Source organism: Pelodiscus sinensis, chromosome 2 (genome assembly GCF_049634645.1).
Source record: "Pelodiscus sinensis isolate JC-2024 chromosome 2, ASM4963464v1, whole genome shotgun sequence".
Classification (NCBI taxonomy): Eukaryota; Metazoa; Chordata; order Testudines; family Trionychidae; genus Pelodiscus; species Pelodiscus sinensis.
Genome location: NC_134712.1, coordinates 241,490,965 through 241,515,178, shown reverse-complemented (window position 1 = coordinate 241,515,178; position 24,214 = coordinate 241,490,965). Strand labels below are relative to the sequence as shown.

The 24,214-nt window shown below is 45.4% G+C and overlaps 1 protein-coding gene and 1 long non-coding RNA gene across 2 annotated transcripts; one reads left to right on the top strand and one right to left on the bottom strand.

Moving 5' to 3' along the window:
- Positions 1–4,459: 4,459 nt before the first annotated feature.
- On the bottom strand, positions 4,460–13,580 carry LOC142827391 (uncharacterized). The gene is made up of 3 exons (XR_012902115.1): positions 13,426–13,580; positions 11,022–11,098; positions 4,460–4,562 (listed from the first exon to the last, which is right to left on the bottom strand). It is a non-coding gene; the product is annotated as an uncharacterized LOC142827391 (long non-coding RNA).
- Positions 13,581–13,989: 409 nt separating this feature from the next.
- Positions 13,990–19,291, top strand: EN2 (engrailed homeobox 2). The gene is made up of 2 exons (XM_075922766.1): positions 13,990–15,388; positions 18,950–19,291. Exons 1-2 carry the CDS (start codon positions 14,815–14,817, stop codon positions 19,264–19,266), a joined length of 891 nt encoding a protein of 296 aa, XP_075778881.1. The 5' UTR covers positions 13,990–14,814; the 3' UTR covers positions 19,267–19,291.
- The last annotated feature ends 4,923 nt before the right edge of the window (positions 19,292–24,214 follow it).

The window sequence follows — 24,214 nt, the reverse complement described above, 5'->3', positions numbered from 1 at the left end:
AACTATACTGTAATATCCTCTAATACAGTGTTTCTGAAAGTGTGCGTCGAAATCACTTTGAGAAACACATTAACTGGCTTCCCCAGTTTGTTTATTTACTGGTGCCACAGCCACAGAGCCTCATGGCTCCCATTGGCTCTGTTTTGTCCTTTGCAGCCAAGGGGAGCCACGGGAAGCAGCATGGGCCGGGCCACTGCTTCCTGAGGCTCCTCTTGGCTGCAAAGGACGAAATGGAGCCAATGGGAGCTGTGAGGCTCCGTGGCTGCAGCACCAGTGAATAAACAAACCAGGGTGATCAGTTAATGTGTTTCTCAAAGTGATTTCGAAGCACACTTTCAGAAACTCTGCCCTAGGATGTACTATGGGATTTTTATATAAAAATCCATGAGGAAAGGATTCACAACAAAGGAAAACAGAAGGGATGTCCCAAACCAATATGCATCCCGTATTGTTGTCCTAGAAATAAAGGGCCTGATTCTCCTCTCACACAGGTTTTGAATTGGTGTCCTTGAGTGATTCGTGATGTATGCGAGCACGTGAGGTGAATCAGGATCAAGCTATCTGCCACAGTTTGCACTGCAAACCTTGCTGTGATGTGCACAGCCACAGAGCTGGAAGGAGATCAGTCTGATGAGAGAATGAGCTATCATTTTATTCAGCATTAGGACCTGATTCAATCAGAAAATTGCTCAGAAATATATTCTTTTAAATGCAGGCAGGACCTTTTACAGATGCTTAGTGGCAGGTAAGCCTGAAGCCATGACTTTGATTCAGAAATGGGCAGGGGGTGACACCTCTGTGGAACTAATGTGACTTTTGGGTGTCTGCAAGGGAAAGGGAGAGTAATCGTATTTACTATCATCAGAACAGTTGTTGATTTGGCAGTAGGATCCTTGGAATGGCATGTCTGGTGGGAATGGCTGGCATTTGTTACATGAGTCTTTTCACTGAATGACATTGGCAAAACCTGAAAACAAAGTGGTCTAATGTCAGTAATTCCCTCAGCCAATTTACATGCACATGTTTTTAGGAAGGGAAGACCCTCGGCCACACACCTTTTCCTGAACACACACACACACACCAAATATCAAGGACACTACAACTGCCATGGAAGCGCCAAACAGAAGCAGCAGCATTCCAGCAATATGTGGCTTGTAGTAAATCTCACTCAGCATCTGGAGGTGCTGTTATTCTTAGAAGGCCTTGCATTTGACACCACACTGGGCAAGATATAGTGCAAGTTGGGGGTGGGGCTGTCAAGAATGGATGACATAAAATCCAATGCCATATTTCTGGGCTCCACGTAATTCCCCCAGGGGAGAGACCTTCCCACAATGTAAGGAATAAAGCACAGATATGAAAGAAGTCCTGATTCCAGTCGGTGTCTATGGTTGCCTGCTCTGTGCCTCTATGCAACGCTTTAGTACTACTTCTGTTATGGTCGTTGCTAGTGGTCCCAGCTGAGATCAGGAGAGTGTTATGGTAAGTGCTCTACAGAGCCCTAAGTAAAAGACAGTCCCAGTCCTAAAGAGCTTAAAGTCTAAGTAAACAAGACAGAAGTGGTTGGGAGAAAGGAAGCATTTTGATCCTCATTTTATAGATGAGGCATCCGGGTACAGCCAGATTAAGTGACTTGCCCGGGATCATTTAGAAAACCTGTGGCAGAGCAAGGAATTTGGAGCCCGATCTGCGTCTCTCCTCTCCCAGTGCCTCGATCACAAGAGGAGCCTTCCTCTCAGCCTCTGAGCCTGACAAATACCGGGCAGATTTGTTGCTACCGTCACAATGAAAACATGTCGGGCAGTTTCTGCCTTTCCTTGCTGCGCAGGCCTGGGTGGCTTAACCAGCCAGATGATGCAGCTCTGGGTGGCTCCACTCTCCCCTCCCCACGAGGCAAGAGCTGTTGTGCAGGGGATCCCTTCTGCCACCCGCAGGACAGGGACCCTGCCTCAGGGCACAGCCTAGACAGGTGCCCCGCAGCTGCCCCAAGGCTCTGTCCCACCTGCAGGTGCCAGCGCTGTCCATGGCCAGCCCCGTAGTAGAGCAGGAGATGGAGGCAGCCAATAGCCACCCGCGCTGCAGCCAGGGGCCCATCCCGCCCCCATCGCTTCTGCTGCCCGCTGGCTGCTCCCCCGCTTGGCAGCCGCAGCCCCCCTGCGCGTCGCAGCCTCTTGCGCCACCTCCCGCCGCGGGATCCCCCCCCCCCCTCCCATGCGCCGTTGTCTCTGCTCAGAGCCCCGCCAGCAAGGAGGCGGGAAGTGTCCTCGGTGCTGGGCCGCACCTCGCAGGGCAGGAAGAGAAGGGAGAGCAACCTCCTCCCCCGTCTGCGCCCCGGGGGCTGGGAGGAGCTGCGCGCTCTGCCCGCGTGTCCCCTCCAGCGCCCGGCTTTTAAGGCGTTTTTCCCCTTCGTGTCTCTGCTTTTTAAAGCCTCCTTTGCAAACAGAAGCAGTTTCCTTTTGGGGTGCCACTAGGACACGGCGAAAGGCCTTTTAACCCAGCAAAGGGGTAACCGGGGTGGGAGGCGCGTCTCTTCTCCGCGTCTGTGTTCCGCGAGGGCGGGCTGTGTAGGGGCTTTACATCGGGCAACGGGGCATGAGCGCACGTGGCTGGCAAAGGAGCCTCCGCAGCGGCCTGGACCTGTCTTCCGCGCTGCCAGCTCCTTCTCTGCGGCCCGCCCGCCCCCTGCCGCCGCACACCGGCGCTCGGCGCCTCCGCTGGGTGCTGCTCTGCCCGTCACCCTGTCTGCGCCCCCCTTCCGCTGCAAGGAGTCTCGTCCTGGGCCCAGCTCGGCTTGCCCGCCTCTCCCTGTGCAGGGCTCACCCCGCCCTGCCACTTACTTCTCTGGCTACCCAGGCCCCCTCCCCTGAGCCGCTCTGCCAGGCCGCTTCCAGCGCCCCGGGAACCCTTCTCCTGAGCCAGGTCTTCAAGAAACGAGCAGGCCAAGAGCGCTGTCAAACCAAACCCTTTACCCCACCCTGCTACGCGCTAGCTTTGCCCCGGGCCGGGGCCACCTGATGCCCCCCACCCAGTCCCCTTCCTCAAGCCACAGTCCCTGCCTTGGCCAGCACGCAGGGTACTGCCCGGCCACGGACTCTGTGGATAAGCTGCTTGGCACAAGTATCCCGCTTTCCTGGCTCTTTGGGGCAGCGTTTGGCACACGTGGGTGCTGCAAACCGGACAAGGACTCGCAATGGGATGGGGTTAGTGTGTGTGGGTGTGTGGTGGGGGGGCGAGAAACACGCTTTCTTGGCACATTCCCTTCGGTTGGGATTAACTCTAGAGACCCACGTGGCTGCTCTGTGCGCTGCGTTGTTTCGTTGCAAGGAAACAGAAGCCGCCCTACATCGCGTACATTTCTCTTCACCTTACACGTATGTTAGACAAGCTGCAATAACTGCTGGTCCTGGAGCAGGGAGAGCAGGCGACTGTCTGCCTCCTCCTCTCATGCCCAGCTGCCTCCAAGGCACAGGCCATCTGCTACCCAGTCCTGAGCAGTGGGACATTCCATGTAGCTGCACTGCATCATGGACAGCGATCTGGCTAGCCTCGAGGAGTGCCCTGGCGTACAAAGGACCCAGCCCTCAGAAGCTGGGCCCAGAGCAGGGATGGGAGTTCTTAAGGGGCAGTGGAGTAACCAGTTTCTCCCACTGCCCTTTAGTTCTTGCAGGGGGATGAGGAAGGGCGGGCGTGACAGCCGCGGCTATCTGGGGAGCTGTTTAAAGTGACGGGATGGTCGCTGCTTAGAGCTGGAGCTTTTCGGTGCCTGTTCTTCCCTGCTGATTCACGCAGTTGTAGCCAAACAGCACGTAGCGTGATTTGGGGGCTGAGCAATTTTTAGGAGTTACTCTTCCCTCCCCGCTCGCACACACACACACACCCCGGAGAGGTGAGCTCTGCCTTGGGAGAAGGAAAACTCCCAAGCTGCCCACCTGGAATTCTTTATCCCAGCAGTGCCAGTCGCTCACACGGAATGTGCTTGGAAATCGCTCAGGAACGGAAACTGTCCCACCTATCCAGGAATATTTTCACATTCTTTGCAAACGCCCCCAGCATTTTAAAGCTTTTTGCCTCTCGCTTCCTTCCCACCCCACAAGTCAACGACTGCCTGATTTTTGTGTCCCTTGAATCAGATTTTAGGAGGCTTGTCCTTGATTTCTCTGAGAGGTAGAAAAATGGGTCCTTTAATCTCTCTCTAACCCCGTGACCTTCCTCCCTTAAGGAGCTTTTCCCCTTCATGTCTCTGCTTTTTAAAGCCTTCTTTACAAATAAAAGCAATTTCCTTTTAGAACTGTAACTAGGACATGGTGAAACGCTTTTTAAAACAATGAAGGGGTAAAACTGGGGTGGAAGGGCGCTTCTCCTTTCAGTGTTTGTATTCTGCGAGGGCTGTTTGTTTAGATACTTTACATAAGACAGTAAACATTAGGCAAGTTGAAAGGCTTTAATTAAAAAAGGTGGTGAGCTAGGGAAAAAGTCCTTTCAATTTATTCAGCTACTTAGGGAAACGGCCCCAGACAGACAGACAAGATAAATACATCCTACGGTGAGGAGTCCAAGAAAACCTAGAGGACAAAGATAAAGAATATTAGAATATCCTCATATCTACCTATAGCTACAAATAAATAGATACAGTTATGTGATATCGGTACACCTATATTTATTACATGCACACGTGTTTATAATTCATTTATTACTCAGTTTATCTTACATTATTATAAACATATTTACGTATAGACCTTAATAAAACCGAGACAAACATAAGTAGTAATACAGTAGAAAGTCTATCAGCAGATGTGTATGTGAGTATGGATAGACTTGTGTGCTATATATCTATTTGCACTATTCCTATATACACGTTTATCCTTTATATGGGCTTGAATGCAATATATAAGCCTGTTACGATTATTCAATGTTTCACGGATTCCACTTGCGTGTATTTATGCAAACACAAGCATCGCTCTCCCTTTCTCACTTTCTATGGAAAACAGAGGTATACTTATATATGTATAGATAATGTGTATGTTTCATAGGTCACACAAACACGACGTTGAAGTAAAATGCCAATCTTGTTGTGTCCCCTACGAGTGGTAGCCTGCAACCATGTCTTTTAGCTCGGCGCCAGCAAACATTCCACCTATTTTCTTTTTACTCTTTTTGCTTAATGTAAAAATCTATAAGCGAGACGCCCTGGGAGATCACAACCTTTTCACTGACACCCGACAACCTGGCTTTGAAGTTCCTTGACTTTTTTCTCAAAGGCCTGTGTGCGGAACTGGCAGGTCCTGAATGACCCCTGCATTGTAATCGAGCTGATATTGCAGCGATTCATTGGACCAGATCCGTGTACTGATCTCAGCTCTCTGATCTGTGAGCTGGCAAGAGCAGCGCTGTTCATTCACAAATCCTCTTCAGTGCTTGGGCTGCCACTAGGGTAGCCCTGAACCCAGAAGAAACGGCAGCAGGAATCGCCTGTGACGCTTTGCCATGAATATTGCATTAGATGCCTCTACATAGTCAAATGCCAAGCCCAGCTCTGCAAAACTCCCTCTGCCTGGCATTCCTTGGGAAAGAAATGCTAGGCTTGCCTTCCAACTGCAGGGGTTTGAAACTGATCACTTATGTTCTGTCTACGTGCATAATGAACGTTTACAAATTAGACTGAGCAATTAGTCCCATTCTCTTCTAGGGCTGGGCATATTTCAGGCTTCACAAATATCACCCATGTCTTTTGGTTTGGATCGTATTTAATACGGGGGTGGGAGTTTATTAAATTAACCCATCTTTAAACTGTAAAATAAACAGACTTTTTTTTTATTTTTTACTGTTACTCTAACCATGTATCATTGACTCTTCATTTAAAAAGCACTCTATATCTATACACCTATCTATAGATATATTTTTAGATTTTCAGATTAGTACATTGGCAGTTATACAAGGAGGGGAAAGTATTTCATTTTTCTCCAAAGGTTTGGGGTTTTTTTTTCATTGCGCACGTCAGTTGCTTAAAAATCACCAACTTTCTCTTTGCCCTAATAAAAGACATATTGTAAAGTTACAATAATAATATATGCAGTATAAAGGCTAGATAATTTGAAAGGGAAAATATTTCAGGGATTTTTAAATATATTTGGTTTTTTTAAAAGTTTTGAGCCAGACAATCAATTTTAAATTACTCTCTCTCTCTTTCTCTCTCTCTCTCTCTCTCTCTCTCTCTGTGTGTGTGTGTGTGTATTCAGGTCCGAATTTACCTCAGTGACTACAAGACCTTTTAAAAGTCTTAAAATCTGGATAATACAAATGCAAAAGCTGGAAAATCATATACAAATTATATACAAGTATGGTCTAACATTGGCATTGCTGCTTTCTGGAAAGGAACCGACCCAGTTCATATAAAAAGTGGTATCTTTAGCAGGCAGAAGTATTCATATTTGGATACATTCTTTTAAAATAATTGTGCTAGAACACATGGCTCCCAACTGTTAAGCCAAACCAAACCAAACAAACAAAATCCTAAATTTATTTCCCCCTATGGGATCTTGATGAGAACTGTTGTATATACCGCAACAGTAATCAAACAAAATCTAAAGAAAAGGCGTTTCAGACACACAAATCTATTCCGAATATTAATTGCAGGTTTCAAATTATCTGTCTTATTTTCTCTGTGAAGTCATCCCACATATATTATTACTGAAAACGTTGCAATAGTGAAACCAGAGAGAAGACTGTATTTCCTCGTTTTCAGCGTGTTGCTGAGCAATACTTCAGCATCGAAGCAATACTTTAATCCGAAATACACAGGTAAACTTTGCTTGTTTCGAATCACTCGGGAAATAAAGATGTGAGATGCCCGCTTAAAAGTGCAAACGCTTAATTCCTCCAATTAAATATACACAGTCTGGATGGAATCCTCTGTCTGGAACAGGCTGGTGAGAAACCTCTGCTAGAAAGTGACACTAACAAACTAAAGTGAGTTGCCAGCGTTTCCAGCAGGCTGACGCATTCAACTTACTGTTTGTTTTCCAGGAGAGTCTTGCCCATTCCCTACAATGTCATGTAGTCTTTTGGCAACTGAACTTAACTTTCTCCAGCGAAACTGTTTGTTATTATTGGAGATGATAAAAAAGACCCCGATTAAATATTCTCTAGATGAATCAGAGATATAATACAATGTAAATGATCCTACACCAATTGTTTGAAAGAAAGGTTTGGCAACAATTACCACTATTTTGGAGGGGCATATGTGTTTGGTTTCAGTTGTTTCCCTCCCTCCCCTCCCCGCGGGAGAATCTCCTGTTGAATTTGTTTTCCAGAAAAAAGGAACAGACCGAACTTCTTATGACTCGTGACAGTGAGGCGAGACAGGGCTGAAATAATCACCCAAACACCTAATTAATATTTCTTCCAAAATTTGGTTTGCGGTTTTTGGGGGGGTGGCCGGAGATGGAGTTAGCTTGTAAAATCCACAGCCAAAACAGAAAAGAGCAAACAAGCCATTGGCAGTGTAGCGATGTGAATCAATTGGATACAAATCCCAGTTCAAATTACCTCCCACCCAATCCTTAAACAGCTGTAAAGTAGCGTTTGGGAGACCATAAAAGTTGATTATCTAGCGGGAAGTTGGAGTTGAAATTACGCAGTTAATTAGAGCATTGACGATTTCTCGCTCCGAGTAAATCTTGAGGTGTAAATCCAAAGGCGTTTCAGGGAATTAGCTACATATGTGGGAAATCTAAGACTAGATCCCATTTCCCTTCCCTAGTCTCTGCTAATGCTCCACATAGTATAGAGTTGCTGAACTTTACCGTCACAACAGAATCTGTTGTGTCTATACGGATTAACCCCCCTCCATCGCAGAGAGAAAATAAAACCATGAAACTTTATGCGAAAAGTACCGAAAAATTGGTGGCAGCGCAATGGAGGCGTGAGGATTAAACACACACACACACACACACACACACACACACACACACACACACACACCTTTTGGGAAATATCCGTGGTGTATATTTTTATTGTGCCCCCCACAGAACTCCACGTAGTCAGCTTTAAAAGTAGGTGTTTCGAGTGTTTATCAAATCCTTGCTTGGAATAATTTCAGTCCAGTCATTCCAGTCAAAGGAGTCACTGTCTTGTATATCGTAGGGAAAGTTCTAAATTGGGGGGACAGCCCCGGAGTTTCATGCTCCCAGGAAACAGCCTCGCTCCTTGACATGAGAAAGAAAAATAAATGTCAGTTGGGCGCGTGGGGCCCGATTCTCAATCCCTGCCTTTGGCAAAGCTCCTGTTAGCGTCTGTGAATGCCTGGGGGATCTCTGGCGGACTAAGGAATGAAGGATTTGGCCTCTATACTGTCTGGAGCCAGAGCGGAGTGAAATTATGGAATACTCTCCCTCATCCCCATCATAAACTTGGTTCTCCGTAGTGTGTAAAGTTGGCTGGGGGACGCTACCCAGCTGGACTTTTAGTCCTAATGTGTCCGTGAATGAGCGGGCGCCATCCAGCAGTCTTTGCTCAGGCAATGCTTCCCAATGACTGTCCCTTTGCACCTCCCAATTCCCTGGAAGCTTAGAAAGGACAGGAGGATCAGGTCCTGGTAGTAGCTTGGCTGTGCTGCTGTTTAGAAGGTGGAGAAGTCGCAGTATTCCAGATCCGTCCTTGCAGAGAAGTTTTACCAATAGTAGCAAATGCCTCTCAACAAGGCCAGCGGGTTTCACGCAAACCTGCCTGCCTTCAGTAACACCCCCGAATAGGTGCGTCAAAGCACCCTCAGTGCTTTTGGAAGGAAGTACTGTGCACCGAAACCCTGGGGTGGCCATTGACACAAAGTTTGTCTTTTGCGAAATCTCTTCCCCCTACTCCCCGATGTTAACATCTCTTTAATAACCTGGACATGAACCGAGCCCTAGTTTTGCCGCATACGTTATGTGTTGGCAACAAACCACCTCTTTGTTGTTGTAGGATCGCGTTCCTCTTACTCTTGCAGAGTGGTAGCAACCTTGGTCAGAGAGCAGGTGCGTGTCATTCGAGAGCGATCAGCAAGTCATGTGACAAGCGTTTACACACACTGTGCACACGCTTGATATGAGATTCGCACTGTGCAACTTATACAGGATGTGGATTGCCAGAGAATTTGTCTTTCATCCCGCTCTACCGCAAATGAAAATCACCATGAAGTTCAGAACGATTCTTTCTAATTCTGGAGAGAAAAAATAACTAACACTCAACACAATTTGTTCACTTTGGAGTGCATACAAATCTTCCTACTTTCCACGATCACCCATTCACATCCCCGCCTCCCAGGGCAGTGCTAGGCTGAGGACAGAGGAATGAATAGGATACATGTTCAGTATAAGCAGATAATAAAGTTTTCATGATCCAGACAGAAAGTAAACCCCGGACTCTAGCTCATCCAGTTGCCACAGCTGACGGGACAGTCTTCCTACAGAGAGGTGATTAAACACTTACAGGAAACGGACACCAGGACTGATCGCCCAGCTCACCTTCATGGCAAGTCATGGCCAGAGTCTGAAAAGCTGCCTGAATTGCCCCATTCAGTTTTCTGAAGTGTAGGCTCCTGACGTATGTTTGCTACACGCGCTATGTCATGCAAACCTAGCAGTGGGGCAAACGGCAATCTTGTGATCTTAGCGGCAGGGGTTTGTTTTTGTTTGAGGCTTTCCTTCCATTGCACCCCATTAATGCAGATGCTTTGTGGTGTGTGAAGCTCTTTTCAGGACAACAGTTCAGATTTATTTTTCAGCACTTGCTGAATTTTCCCTCCTTCCCTACCCGAAAAGCGGGACAACCGGGAGCTAGTGGATGTCTTGACATAAGCATACCGCTGGCCACAGAACTTAGTACCGTTCAAAAGCCTTTATGCAAAGGTGCCTGGGACGCGAACGCCGGGCTCCCTTTTCCTCCTCATCCCCCGAAACAAACTCCAGTTGCTGTCTCTAAACCACCTGCAAAGCTTGTTAAAAAGTGATCGCTTATCACACGTGTGGGAAGTGATCACAATCGCTGTTGTGAGTTTTAGCTAGCGGTAACCGACAGGGAATGGGTGTATATGTTGCATTTCAATGGTTTTTGTACTGCCTCGTTTGAATCTTATCTTGGGTTTTATCCACTTCTGTGCTTGCCCGTTTCTCAAACTTTATGAGACTTTATTTTCGAAACAATGGCCTCTAAGAGCAGATACAAATCACTTTCACCTCCTCTGTAATCACCATTGTTCCACGAGAGAGATGGGACGCGGGGGGAGAGGAAGAGGTATTACTGGTTTGCAAATCTCACAAAACTGAGAAATCTGGTGCATGCCAACTGTTTGCAGACACTATCCTCGCCTTTTGTTGCAAGCATGGCGTGAGTTAGAATGTGAGCTAGAATTTCTCGATTTTATGTGTGTTGCCTTTACTTGTGGTTCTTTGGGAGCTCAGTGAGATCCGAGGGACCGGGGCAGAGTTGGCCTTGAATCTCTCAGCTTTAGCCTTTGCCGTTGCTTTGTTGTGATTTAGCTTTCAGAATGATCAGGGCATCTTCTACCAACTGTGTGACTGACAAGTCCGGAGAAAGACTGGCCTATCTAATTGCTTTCATTACTTCTAACTTTCACCATATCAACCAATATGAGCTGTAAGAGACAAGGTTAGCAGAGTAATGATACAAATCGCCCTGCTTTTAGCCTGACTGCAGCATGACAGTCTAATATTTCCAATGGAATTACAGAGCAAGCCACGCCATGCATGGAACAGAATCGATCTGGACAACTTTGACCTTCTAATGTTTCCAGATTTAATCTAATAACTAACTTTTCTGCGTGTGATAGGTGAAGAATGTTAGAAAGGGCACACTCTGTATGTGTAGAAAAGTGCGAAATTTTTATTTATTTTAGTTACCGATGTTTATGCTTTAGCGGGAAATTCATTTTTAATGGTAGCCATTTAATTGATCCACGTTTTAGCTAGACAGATACATGCAGAGGAAAGAAACATACAATCCATCGCCGCAACATTAAAACCTACCAGTTCTGCCAGCAGTCACCAACTCTGTTCGATACCTTGAGAAAGCACAAAAATACTTCAAAGGACACCCTGGCCATCTGCAGCAGTAATAAATAAAAATATATATTTATTCGGGTACAATGTAAAGTGTTTGCAGTACTTCTACATTCTGAAAAATAAAATTGCTGCTGAAACATTTTTAAATTGGATGGAACCTTTAGGCAGAAATACTATTGGAAATTCAGGTGTGACAGATTTTCTTAGACTGGTATCAGGTCCCCTTTTTCCCCTCTGTTCAGAGTTGTTCCTTTGCTGGGGTCAGGGCATAGTCAGTTCCAGTTATTGTTTTGTGCAGCTTTGTTTTTCTCCTGCTTTGTAGTTTATCTGAGGAATTCTCCTCAACTCCCTGCCTCTTTAAAATATATATACTGTATAAATGTCTCTACTAAAGACCCTTTTAAACAAATGGACATGGCAAAGCGTCCTAGCAATAACGGCAAGAAAGCTTGTTTGATACACTGGACAGGTAATGTTTATTTCAAGCTATTTTAAGTTTTAGTCAATAACTTGGATCCGCCCGGGAGCGAAATATTTGACGTGCAACACCTCGAACTCGTTTAATTATGGGGTAATAGCAAGCCAGGGCTTCTAAGTAATTAGAAAATACTTCTTGGGAGACAGACTAATCGCTTTTCATGGGGCACTTCAAAAAAATTAACCCTGGTGCTTGTTTAAGCAAAACAACTGTAGGTCATCAAGACCTGATCTTATTGCGGACGATCCAGGAGATTTAATGCGTTCTTTACCTCCAGACCCCCAAAGGCACATTTGAATTGCCCCCCCATCCAAACCAACAGGAACTAAGCCCTTCGCAGTAATGTCAATGTGAGAGTTTGGATGACACAAAAGCAATATGCAAACGAATTCTCTTATAGGTGAGGGACCTGACACAAGCGAGGGACTGACCGTCTCGGTGGTCCTAGGGACCAAAAGGGCAAGGAAAATCTGGGAGTGGGCATCCCAGATTTGTGCCTAGAGGCTGCAGCATTTCGCTTGATACGGATTTCCTTAAAGCAAGACTAGGCTGCGCTTTGGGCAGGCACTGAAGTGACAGACGTGCGTGCGCTTTTGCCCTCCTGGGTTCGAGCCCATCTTGGCACTCTGCATTTGACTCCAGCTGTCGAGCACTAAAGATAGCCCATAATGACCAGTGCTGGGTCTATATAACGTCATCACCTCCCTCACCACGCGTGGGCACCGGGCACTGCTCTGGGTGGGCTTGCTGCGGGGCCTCCGCTGTTGAGAAGTTTAATTAATTTGAGATGGGGTTTTGCTGGCTTCGTTTTAGCCCCAACAGTTGCAGCTCTCTCGCTCTCGCTCCCTCTCCTCCCCCTCCTCTGAGAAAACTGTACCGCAAAGAGCAAGGCAACAGCAAAGTTGGAACCTGGTGGGTAAAGAGAAGACTCAGGAACCAGCGCGGGGGAGGAAGGGGGAATTGTCTTTGGAGCCTCCGGCAACTTTCCTGGTCCCCCAGTTGTCCCTCCCCTTTACCCGCGCGTTCTCTTCCCAGCCTCCCTGCTCTCCTGCCGGCCTCCCAGAGCTCCCGCCTCCGCAGGCTTCTCGGGGCCCCGCTCCTTTTCGGAGCAGGGGAGGGGAAGCATCGTGCGGCGCTCAGGCGCGGGGACTGTGTCTCTTAGCAGCCCCTGGAAGGGCAGGAGCTGTTTCCTGGAGTGTGTGTTTTGGCCCCTCGCCTTCATTTTGTCTTTGGCGCTGCTTGCCCGCCGATCACAGCAGTTTGTTGGCACTGTTACCCATTACTCCCCCTCTGCCGTCGGTGTGTGTGTGTGTGTGTGATGTGTGTGATTTTAAAGCGCCACGAACTCGCCTGCTCTTCCTTGACCTTTTGGTGACTTTCACAAATTCACGACCAGCCAAGCAAGCACAGATCGCAGGCTGCAGCCGATTATTTTGGTTTTGTCTGTGGGCGGATTGTTTTAGGGCCGTTCCGTTCCTTGCTGGCCAAAGAAGGAGATTTTTGGTAACACCAACAGGAAGGTAGGGAAAGGGTGAAGAGGGGGCCCACTTTGAAACTACACGTGAGACCCCCTTCAAAATTACATAATCCTCCCTTTTCAGTCCAGAGGTACTTTGATCCCAATTTGGGGTTTCAGGGGATTTCTTTCTAAAGACAAAGACAAGCAAGTGGAAGTCGTGGCAGCTTTTCAATACGAAAAATTAGCATGTGATTATTTGGATGAAAAAAAAACTTCGGGGGGGGGAGGGTTGGAGTGAGGGGCAGCATCGCCTCACATTGCCTGTCAATGGGAAACCTCTCTGTTTAATATTGTTTCTGAAGCTTGGAATACATGATCAAAGGCTCCTGTCCGGCTTTCCGCGGAATGATTCAATTATCATCCCCACTTACGTTTATTTCCCTGACGCCGCAACTAGCACCACCACCTTGGACGTTTGGGAAACCTTTGAACGCCTCGTCTCCCTGTTATATTTGCACCGTTCTTCTGCGGGTTGTATTTCAGGATCAGGAAAAAAGGGAGGGGAGAAAGTAGGGAGCGTACGGAAGAGTTGTTCTAAAATTAACTGCATTTGATTTGTCCCCTCCCCTTGCAAATAAAGGGGCTGCAGAAAAAAAAATCCCTTTGTATCACACAGCACCTCGTTTAATATTATTTATGCATTTGTGCAAGGAATTATGGGATTTCTCCCTTCTCCCTCCCCCTCATAGTAAACAATATGGAAATAAAAAAAATGTATACTGGAGGCTTTTCTAATGAATCAGACAAAGATATAAAGCGAAGGAGATCAGCAGGGCAAGTGGTGATGTATCTATCTGTTGTTTAGGGGGTTAGCTGGTTCTGCATTCTCTCTCCTTTAAAAACACACAGACACTCGAGAAGAGAGGGTACTATTGCTTTAAAAGAAGGGGGAGGGGGCATTTAGAGGGGGAGGGGGGGCTGCTGCTGTCATTTACTAGAGTGCTACTGTATCACGTGTGGAAATGCCTCCTCTGCCATTGGCTGAAGGCACGTGTCTAGGATACCGGGCTTGCAACGTCACTTGAGGGGCTCTATTAAAAATAAGAACAAAAATCCAGAGTGAAAGTATTTCAGGTTCAGTTTAAGTGGCTTCTAAATTTATACCTAAAGTATAGCGAGACCGGGGGAGATTTTTTTCCTCATTCCTGCCATGTAACCTGGAATATTTCATTCAAAGAGGGGGAAAGAGAGACCTGCCTTGATTGTCCATATGTCTCTGTGTGTCTCAAGATGCGTGCGCTGTGCGGTGTGTAGAGAGAAATATGCACCCTCTTCTAGAGTGTCTCTAGCAAAGCAGATGGGGCAGCACTGACATTTTTATTATTATTTTTATTTTTTTCCCCTGGAAGGATCTTCACAATTTTTTTAGGATACTGTTGGCCTCTTTTTTTTCTTTTAAAACCCAGGAGCTGGAGAAGAGAGAACGCGGGGGTGGGGGGTGGTTAATGAAAGTCCTAATGAGGGACACATTTGGGGGGAAAGAATGCATCGGTTTGCAGAACTGACAGGCTAACCCGCGGAAGAGAGGAGAGGAGAGGAAAGCAAAGCGGGGGAGGGGGGGAAGAAGGAGGATTTAAAAACAAGGGTTTGGGGAAAGTTCGACCCCAGCTGAGGCTCTTGATTTCGCAAGCGACGGATTGTGAATGTTCCTGGAACTGAGTGGAGCCAGGAAACAAACCAAGACGCACTGAAACAAAACCCCGCGCACAAAGGGGGTGGGGGGCTTCCAACGAGGAACATTTGGGGATTTGTCATCCAGCATGGAGGAGAATGACCATAGTCCTAGGGCAGAAGCGGCGGAGCAGCAGCAGGAGTCCAGCAGCAGCAGCGAAGCAGAGCCCAACAGGCGGAGGGCGATGATCCTGCCCGTGGTTCTGCAGGCGCCTGGCAATCACCAGCACCCGCACCGGATCACGAACTTTTTCATAGACAACATCCTGCGGCCGGAGTTCGGGCGGAGGAAGGAAGCGGGGACCGGCAGCAGCGGAGGCAGCAGCGGCAGCAGCCCGGAGCAGCTGCTCTTAGCCGGCAGGGAGAACCGCAGGAGTCCTTCTACAGCGCCCGGGTCTGGGGGGCCACTCAGCGGCGGCGGAGGAGGCTCCGCGGGCGAAGGAGAAGGAGGCTCCAAAGCCCTTGCTCTCAATGGGGGAGCCAAGAAAGGAGGCGACTCTGGAGCACTGGAAGGCGCCTTGAAATCCCGGGGGCTAAGCGGCGGCGACCTGTCTGTGAGCTCGGACTCTGATAGCTCCCAAGCCAGCTCCAACACCAGTAACCAGCCCATGCTGTGGCCGGCCTGGGTTTACTGTACTAGGTACTCGGACAGGCCTTCCTCAGGTAAGACTTACCTCGGGACGTAGCCTAGCGCTGGCCAGGGAGGTTTAACCCAAAGATCCCGGCCTTCCCTTCCCCTAGCCCCTTTGGCTCCACTTGCCATAGCACAGGCGGCTTTCCTCCCAGCCCCTCTCCTCCCTCTCTCCCTATCAACCAACCATTGAATCAGTGAAGCCTAGGCTGATCTTTCCACATGGCTCTTCAGAAAATATTTGGTTGGTGGAAGAAGCACCAGAAAAAAATACACTAACCTAGATTTAAAAAACAACCCGTAGAGAGACAAGTTTTTTTAAAAAAAAAATCGTATTTAAATGTAATGAGGAGAGGGGGATATTGTTATTACAGGCAGATGAAAATGAAAGCGGACAAACTAATTCCTACTGTCTATACACACACACACACACACACACACACACACAAAGCGATCAGCGGTTAGCTTAGCTAGATCTCAAAACAGAGAGGGACGGTGCTAGTGTGAGGATTTGGGTTTGGGCATGGTTTTAAAAAGAAAAGGTGGAAAAGAAGCCATTAAAGCCCCTTCTTTGAACTCCACGGAGATCCTTCAAGGAATCTGCCCATCTTCTCCTTTGGCTTGTTTGGAGGGTGAGGAGTGGAATTCATATATTCAGCTGCCTAGCCAATAGGCCTGGCATTGTACATTTTCAAACCCCAATATTTTGTTTATTCTTTTAAAGCAGGCCTTTAACTCGACGCTGTCGCCTTGCTCTATTGTACATTTTCATACATGTAATTGAGTTCAGATCTTTAATAAGGGAATAGGACAATTTCCAGAGGATGAGAAAGTTAATTTCAGAGAATCCTGGGAAGGCGTGCCTGCTGGAATGAGATTTCAGAAGCAACTCCCGAAATTATCTCTGAAGAGATTTAAAACCCACCGGTGAATTTCCTTGTTTTAACGTAGGGAAAGCATGAGTGGATTTAAGGGGGACGCGTTAATCTACGTACACAAGAATTAGAAACCTCTTTAGAGATACTGTTTTCCGGGCTGTAAATCAGATATTAAAAATATTCACAAAAAAGTATTTCCCAACAGCGATTAGCCAATCTTGTCCCCCATCCCCACCCCGAACTGTTGTATAGTTGAGGAAAAGAATGTAGGATGGATTTTAAAAAATACTTTGTAATAAATGAGAGACAACTCTTTAGCTCCACAATTCCATATGAATAGAAATTTACTCCATTGTTCTCCACTCCTCTCCTTTGTTAATATTTAATTAACATATATCCTCACAATGGCACAGGCTAGAGAGAGAACCCTCGCTTGTGGTGTGCAGAATAATATTAAAAAGAATAAATAAATAAAATAGTAATAATTAGAATAATTGTTTACTCGACATGTGAGCAATGCAAAACTCCAACCTACTCCGATATACAATATAAACAAACGTTTGGATTTCTATATTATATCGATATAATGTAAGAAAGAGGGATTCTTAACCATTCTGTGCAGGAGATAAAAAATAGATAGCTGTCAATGCCTCTCGAGGTACACGTTTTACCTTTCAGTAGTGAAGCCATGTCTGGGTTTAAAATAATGTAACACATTTGTATTTTTAAAAATCCCAAAGAAATTGTATCCATTACAAGACACTATTTTTTCTGCAGATGTGTTTTGGTTAATTCCAGACAGTGAGACAGGCTATTTGGTACACTTACGAAACGGGCGAAAATTACACCATAGCCCTGGACACTTCTAAGTTTCCTAGATAATTATCCAGACAAGAGAAAGGGGTGAGCTCGAGAGTCCTGAGCAAACTGGAGATCCGGGTTGTTCTTTTTACTGTAATTGTTTCTTTTTATTTCGAGCACAACGTGAGGAGCGATTTGAAACAAAGCGAAAGGGACAAAGAAAAAACTGTTTTCTAAAAGCTGAAGATTGTGTCGGACCAACGCCTTTAGAGCTAGGCTAGTTGGTTCGGATTATGGGAACGTGGCACTAAACTAAACAAGAAACAGCAAACCTGCCCCACAGGCGTAGGAGGCAGAAATATGCAATTTCAAAAGAAAGTCACAATACGCCAGAAACCTAGGACGTAGCCGCGACAAACAGGGCTTAATTTTCCTTTTTAATACGTTGTGTTTAATAATTAGGGCTTTTAAACAGATGTATATAAAATATAATGGGAGGCTGCGGCGGGGGAATTGTAACCAGGAAGATGGTTGACACTTTCCCCAAGCGTTGTGGTCATTATTATGTGGCCTGTTTGCTCTGTATAATATAACTGAAGCTGGGAACTAATCAAGCCCGTTTTCTCTTGCGCAGAGTAGAGGCACTTCCTGCCTGGCTTTGTCAGTCATATTTCAGCCTGTGGCAGGATCCGTCTTCTGCCCTTTGATTGACTTGTCACTAGCTAGAAGACTTTCCCCCCATGATTGCTTTAAACCCGCGGGTTTAGGTGCTGTTTATAGTCTGCTCGCTTGCGGTGGCTGCTCACGTGTGCCTGTGCTTTTAGGGATCAGACACCGCACGGAGCTGCCATCATTGGGGTAGAACCATGTGTGACATTTCCAGTACTGTGGAGGGGGGATTAGGAAGCTCGCGTGGGCCGAGCACAGAGCCCCAGCGCCTGCCTGCCGAGTGTAACACAAAATCAAGAGGGGCCAGGGAGAGCAGGAGAACCAGGGATCTCGCTGGCTGAAACTGGGGTTGTTTTTTCCACCGGCCACAACATTCGCTCGCATACACAGCGGTCCAGAGATCAGAGGCCCTCCACAGGCGCATCTCCCAAGGAAGGGCTTCCAGAAAGGGAACTGGCAAATACACACAAGGCAGCCTTGCCCTGCGGCTGCCCACAACCTGCACCTCAGGGATGGCTCCTTTTTTGTGGGGTGCCCAAGCGGCTGGCCCGGGCAGAGAGAGGAGAGCCCCAAAGGAAACAATGAACTTGGGTGGACGCGGCGCGTGCAGTGGCCCAGCTGTGGAAAGTGGCGCTGGAAGAGGCGTCTAGGCCTGTGTCCTCCTCCCTACTGGCCCCACGCCCCTGGGCAAGAGGGTTTTGGGGGTCCCAGGCAGCGGCTCCCATTTGGCCACCAGATTGCGGGTCCCGAATGCCTCTTTCTCACGCACGCACCGAGACTCGGGTCTGTCCCTCTGCCCCCGCCCCTCCCCAGGCAGTCAGAGAGGGGGGAGGGGAGCGCTCGCTCTCCTCGCCGGGGCTGATCTAGTGACTTTAGTTTGAAACTCTCAGGCCAGAGCAGAGCGAAAGGAGGCCAACGGGGCCTTAGTGTCCCTCGGTGTCCGGCTCCCCCGGCTGGGCTCAGGGCGCCAAGTGAGGCACACACGTACCAGTGACCTCAAGCACGCAAATGTCAGATGCCGGGGGAGATCATTTCTCCCGCCCCTCCCCCAGTCATCAAAAGATGTTGCCCTTTAAAACCAACCCACCTACCCCAAACTCCTGGACACCCTTCCCAGCCCCCCGACCCCATCACTTCGGCGGTGAGCGCTGGGCTCGCTCTGAGTGTGTGTGTGTGTGTGTGTGTGTGTGTGTGTGTGTGTGTGTGTGTGTCTTATTATTTTTTTTATTTCGCCCTGGACCTCAGGCCCCCGATCTCGCAAACCAAAGAAGAAGAACCCCAACAAAGAAGACAAGCGTCCCAGGACAGCCTTCACGGCGGAGCAGCTGCAGAGACTGAAAGCGGAGTTTCAGACTAACAGATACTTGACGGAGCAAAGGAGGCAGAGCCTGGCTCAGGAACTCAGCCTCAACGAGTCTCAGATCAAAATCTGGTTTCAGAACAAACGAGCCAAAATCAAGAAAGCCACTGGCAACAAGAACACCCTGGCGGTGCATCTAATGGCACAAGGACTGTACAACCACTCCACCACATCAAAAGACGGCAAGTCAGACAGTGAATAGAAAGGGGGCCGGGGGACGGCTGGGGAAGGGGGCAAGTTTCAGTCAAAGTTTATACAATGCAATAATTTAATTAAAAATAAGGGCCAGTGTATAAAGATTAAACCAGCATTAATAGTGAAAATATTGTGTATTAGATATAATTCTGCAATATTCTATGTATATATAATTTACAGGTAAGGTGTAAAAATCCAAAATATCTGATTATAAAATATTTTTGAGTTTCTTTTTATTTTGGTTCTATGGAGATTTTAGATGGTATCTTTATGAGTTTTTTTAAAGCTTAAGTTACCTTTTTATAGACTTAAGCGCTGTTTTAATGGACATTGGACAATGTTTTTTGAAATTCAAAAAAATTAAAAACAATTTTTGCTGAAGTCCAAAGATTTTTATTGCTGCATTTCACACGACTGTGAACCGAATAAATAGTTCTCCCATTTGTTCGATGAGTTTTTACCATTTCTTTTTTGTGTTTGGCTTTGGGGATAGAAAACGATTCAATTTTTTTAAAAGGTTAACAGGGAAAGAAACCCCAAAGCTTTGTATTAACAAAAAAAAGTCCAAGAGCCTTTCTTTAATTTGCCCTCGCTTCTTCATTGGGTTGGGCTCAATCAAAGACTGGAGGGTTTACAGTGACTCTGAAAAAGCTGGCCAGCAAGGGATAGAGGAGATCAAGAAGGAGTTCATTTGGCGCTTCGTTGTTTGTTTATTTTCCTTTCCTCGTAGCTTGGTTGGGAAACTTTTGAAGTAAACATCACAACTTCCGGGAGTCTGTCATAGGAAGTGAACAAACAAAACACCCTTTTCCATATGAAGGAGCCTTTTCTTTTGAGTCTTTTGCCGTATGTGTGCGCGTGCAGCCAGAGAGTGCAAACAGACACACATCCCAGTTCCCGTTAGTTCGGCGCATTTTGGTAGCTTAGACGCTGCTTCTCTTTACCCCCGGAAGGCGTTGTCCTCTAGCTGGCGATCAAGAAAGTAGCCTGGGATGACTTTTGCGAAAAGCTCTGGTTTGTCTCGGACAAATCTGCACCAGGCCGCAGGGCAGAGCTGCTGGCGTTTGAAGTTAGGGGGTTCGGAGCGCCGGCTGCCCAGAGACAGACCAAAGTTGCAGACTGTCGTGGGAAGAACAGGTTCTCGTCAACAGCTGACTGAGAACTGGTGGGCTTCCTGTCGTATACATTAGAATACGTCTCTTTAAACTCTCCTACTTGTACTACTGCTGAGTATACAGGGTACTGAAAGCAAAAAATGAGTAGCATGGCTATCGGGTGAAGAACTTATCAAACTTATTGGATGAAAAACTGGTAAACCCATCAACTCTGGATCTGAACTGGAAAAAAAACAGACTGAACAAAGACTATATACAAAATGCATCCATAAAGCCTCTTCCTGTCTCATGGCCTCCATACGGGCAGTGTTGGGCCAGGAAAAGAACAAATCAGGAGGGATAGAGGACTAGGGGAAAGGAGAAGTGGGGGCATTTATTTCAGCACCATCAACCCCTATTATATAAGTAATTCATAAGCAGGGAGAGGGATCTCAAATGTCCTGTTTTGGTTAGAAAGACAGAGGAGCCCGTCACAAGCTGTGGTATTGTATTTAAAAAAGTAGCCTAATATTACCCAATGAGGCGGTGAAGAATATTTGTCAGTCTAGAATATAGGACAGGCTTTAAATCAGACGTATCTATTCAACTGAATAGTAAATATGAAGGGACAGTCAGTGTAAATAAAACATTTCTTGGCATTTGGGTTTTGGTTTATTTCCCCCCTTGCAATTTAGGTTTCCGATTTGAAAACATGGTACCGTGTAAACTAAGTATTTTCAAGGTTTGTAGGGTACTTTCAATAGTTCTCCCCGTTCTAGATCCCCTCGGTTTGGAATAAAGTGTCCAAAATGTTGGCCAGGACCAGAAGGCACCCCCAGTGGGTGCGTATTGTACAATAATTCAGGACTGTAGTCTCCTTGATGATTGAGGGTGAATTTATCGCTTTGCCTTAAAACCTTCTTTATTTCACAGCTATAATAGACAAACATTGTACATATTAGCATAAACTTTAAAAAAGAAGCAAACTATAAGATAAAAGCTGTAATTTTAAATTCTGTGAATAATCATCAGCTGCTTAGGAGACTGGATTAAATGACATTGCCTTTTAGCAAGAAAGCAAAGATTTTTTTTCAGTTTATAAAACGTGCATTTTACAATTGCAGTATCAAATATTTATAATCTTATGAAATATGAATGTTTCTATTTACAACTGTGGTCTCAAAATTGTGAACATTCTCACTGCATTTTGTGTGTTTAAATTCTTGAACATTGCATTAAATAAAACACTTTATTATGAAAAACACAACGTGTGACTTAAAACGTTGAAATGGTGTTTTATATAGTATAAATAGTATATCCTTATAGTGTATTTCTTAGTAATAAGACAATTGCACTGGAGCTCAGTTTTAGAGTACTAAGTGGAGTAAAACATTTCTATGAATGTGAATAGCCATTTGCTAGACGCACAATTTTGCAAGGAGATGTTTAATCAATTTCCTGGGTAATTAAGAAACTTTTGATGATTCACATATGAATAAAATGAGAGCAACCAACTTCGGTTAAACGATTACAACCTTAGAGTGATAAGAATGTATTGAGCCTATATTGTTTGAAGGTTTCATCTTTTCAGACTTCAAGATAAATATTCACTTTTGTGATGTTTGGAAAACAACTGTAGTAAATTATGTTTCCAGACTAAAATGATACTGTAAAGCACAACAAACTCGTAAAACAATAACTCGTAATGACAATAACTTCAGTATCTTAATTTTTAAAGTGGGATTTGCCCACGAAAGGTCATGATGCTATATATATATTTGTTAGTCTCTAAGGTGCCACAGGACTACTCGTTGTTTTTAAAGTTACAGACTAACACGGCTCTCTGAGACTTTTAATTTTTTAAAACATGGCACTGTAAACCTTGAAAGTTGTAATAAAGGTGACAGGATTGTAGGACAGCTGAATAACCCGGGTAAACAAAGTGGTCATTTGCTGTATGCACAATTTCTCCAAATATTTAAGCATATATTTTTTCTTAAATAGGGCTAATTAAGGAAAGAACGGTTTAATGTCCGGAATTGTGTTATCAGAACTTGTTCCTGATGTAAGGACTTTAATACAAACTTTTTTTTTAGAAATATTTTCCCACAGGCAAATATCTCCGCTGATTTAGAGAAGAAATAATTCCAGTATTCCAGAAGACTTGTTAATTCTTTTAACCACCTACAGTCAGTAAAGGTTTCAAATGTGTACGGACAACCCATGAATTGTAACAGACAGAGAGGCTGAAAAGCTTTCAGTTAGGAAACAGGATTCTGGATTTACATTTTGCAAAACTTCTTGCACGTGGCTTTGAAAGGGTTTCATCGAACTAAGCATTGAGGCAGATGAATTACGGTCTTGGGAGAGAAAAGTGTTGGCTGGCATTAAGAATTGCTACTATCGTGCAGTTTAGATCTGCACTGAAAATAGCTGCATTTGTCCATAACAAAAGCGTAATGTGTCTGTTATATGTACTCTAGAAAGGGCCAGTTACACCAGGGCATTACTGACGAAGTCAATGGGGCTGCATTCGAGGAGGATTTGACTCATCTTTCAACTGTGTGAAGGGACACATTTACACCTGTCTTACACCAGCTTGTATATAAGGCGAGAAATTTTGCCATCAGTGATCTCTTTAAACGACACATTCACGAAACTTAGCCACAGAAGATGTATTTAGGTGTGGGGAGGGAGTTGGAAGTGATGGGAGGGGGGGGGGGGGAAGTTTAGAAACTTGGCTAACTTTTCAGGGCCTATTTTAAGAGAGCTAGTGTATTCTACACCGTAAGAAATCAACAAGCTCAGGAGTAGAACATGTTTTGATGCTGTCTGGACTTTATCCAGTCCATAAATGCAGATTATCTGCAGTAGGCAATAACCGTTCTCTTTAAGAGAGGACAGAGAACATATTTTTTTTACTGCACCCCCTCCCATTTGTCTAAAAGCTTTCATGAAAAAATACATTGGCGACGATGTCGGGTTTACTCCGCCTTTTACATATTTTTCACTTCTTGGTTGTTTCAGTCCACTTCCAGATGAGCACGTAAAAACGAAAGCAAGCGGCTCCCTGCTGTTTTTGTGCTTACAGCACAGATACGTTAGTATTGGTTATTTTAAAATTTAAAAATAATCTGACAGAAATAGATACCACCTCAAGCCTTTACTGCAATCATAACAGCCAACAAACACACAGGCCATCTATGTAGCAACCTCCCCTTTGGGGGAAAAAACCCTCAAAGATTCTGAGAGTAACTACACATTTTATAATGTATGCGAGTGTACAGGCCATGTATTCTTATATATAAAGTGTGAAGGGAACATTCACAGTAGTCCTGTCCGCTGAAAGCAACACACACACTGAGTTGTAATGTATATTGTGTATATTTTGCATATACGTGTATATATGCACACGCACTAGTGCAAAGGACTACAATTTTGACTTCAGTGTACTTTTGCACTCCAAGTTTAAATGGATTTCTTCTTATCTTAACCACGTTAGATATACTACTCACTAGAAGGTACGAATAATTTGTTTTAAACAGTGATATATATATATATATATATATATATATATATATATATATATATATATATATATATATATATATGTATATATATATATATATGTATATATATATATATATGAGAGAGTGAGAGAGAGAGAGAGAGAGAGAGAGAGAGTCACACAGGCATTTATAGAAGAAACTGTTCTCAAAACAACGCACAAATGCATTTACAACCTATTTGGTCCCTAATTACATGCAAGTAAACAACCGCATTTTCGGCCAAAGAAATGTTTTCCTTCACAAAATATTTATGAGAACTAAAATCTGAGCAAGGTATAACTCCACAGTCTAT

Bases quoted from the DNA above. Each gene is read 5' to 3' on its own strand.
- EN2 (XM_075922766.1), top strand. From the start codon at position 14,815: ATGGAGGAGAATGACCATAGTCCTAGGGCAGAAGCGGCGGAGCAGCAG. The intron at 15,389-18,949 runs GTAAGACTTACC...CCTGGACCTCAG, and splicing joins CTCGGACAGGCCTTCCTCAG to GCCCCCGATCTCGCAAACCA.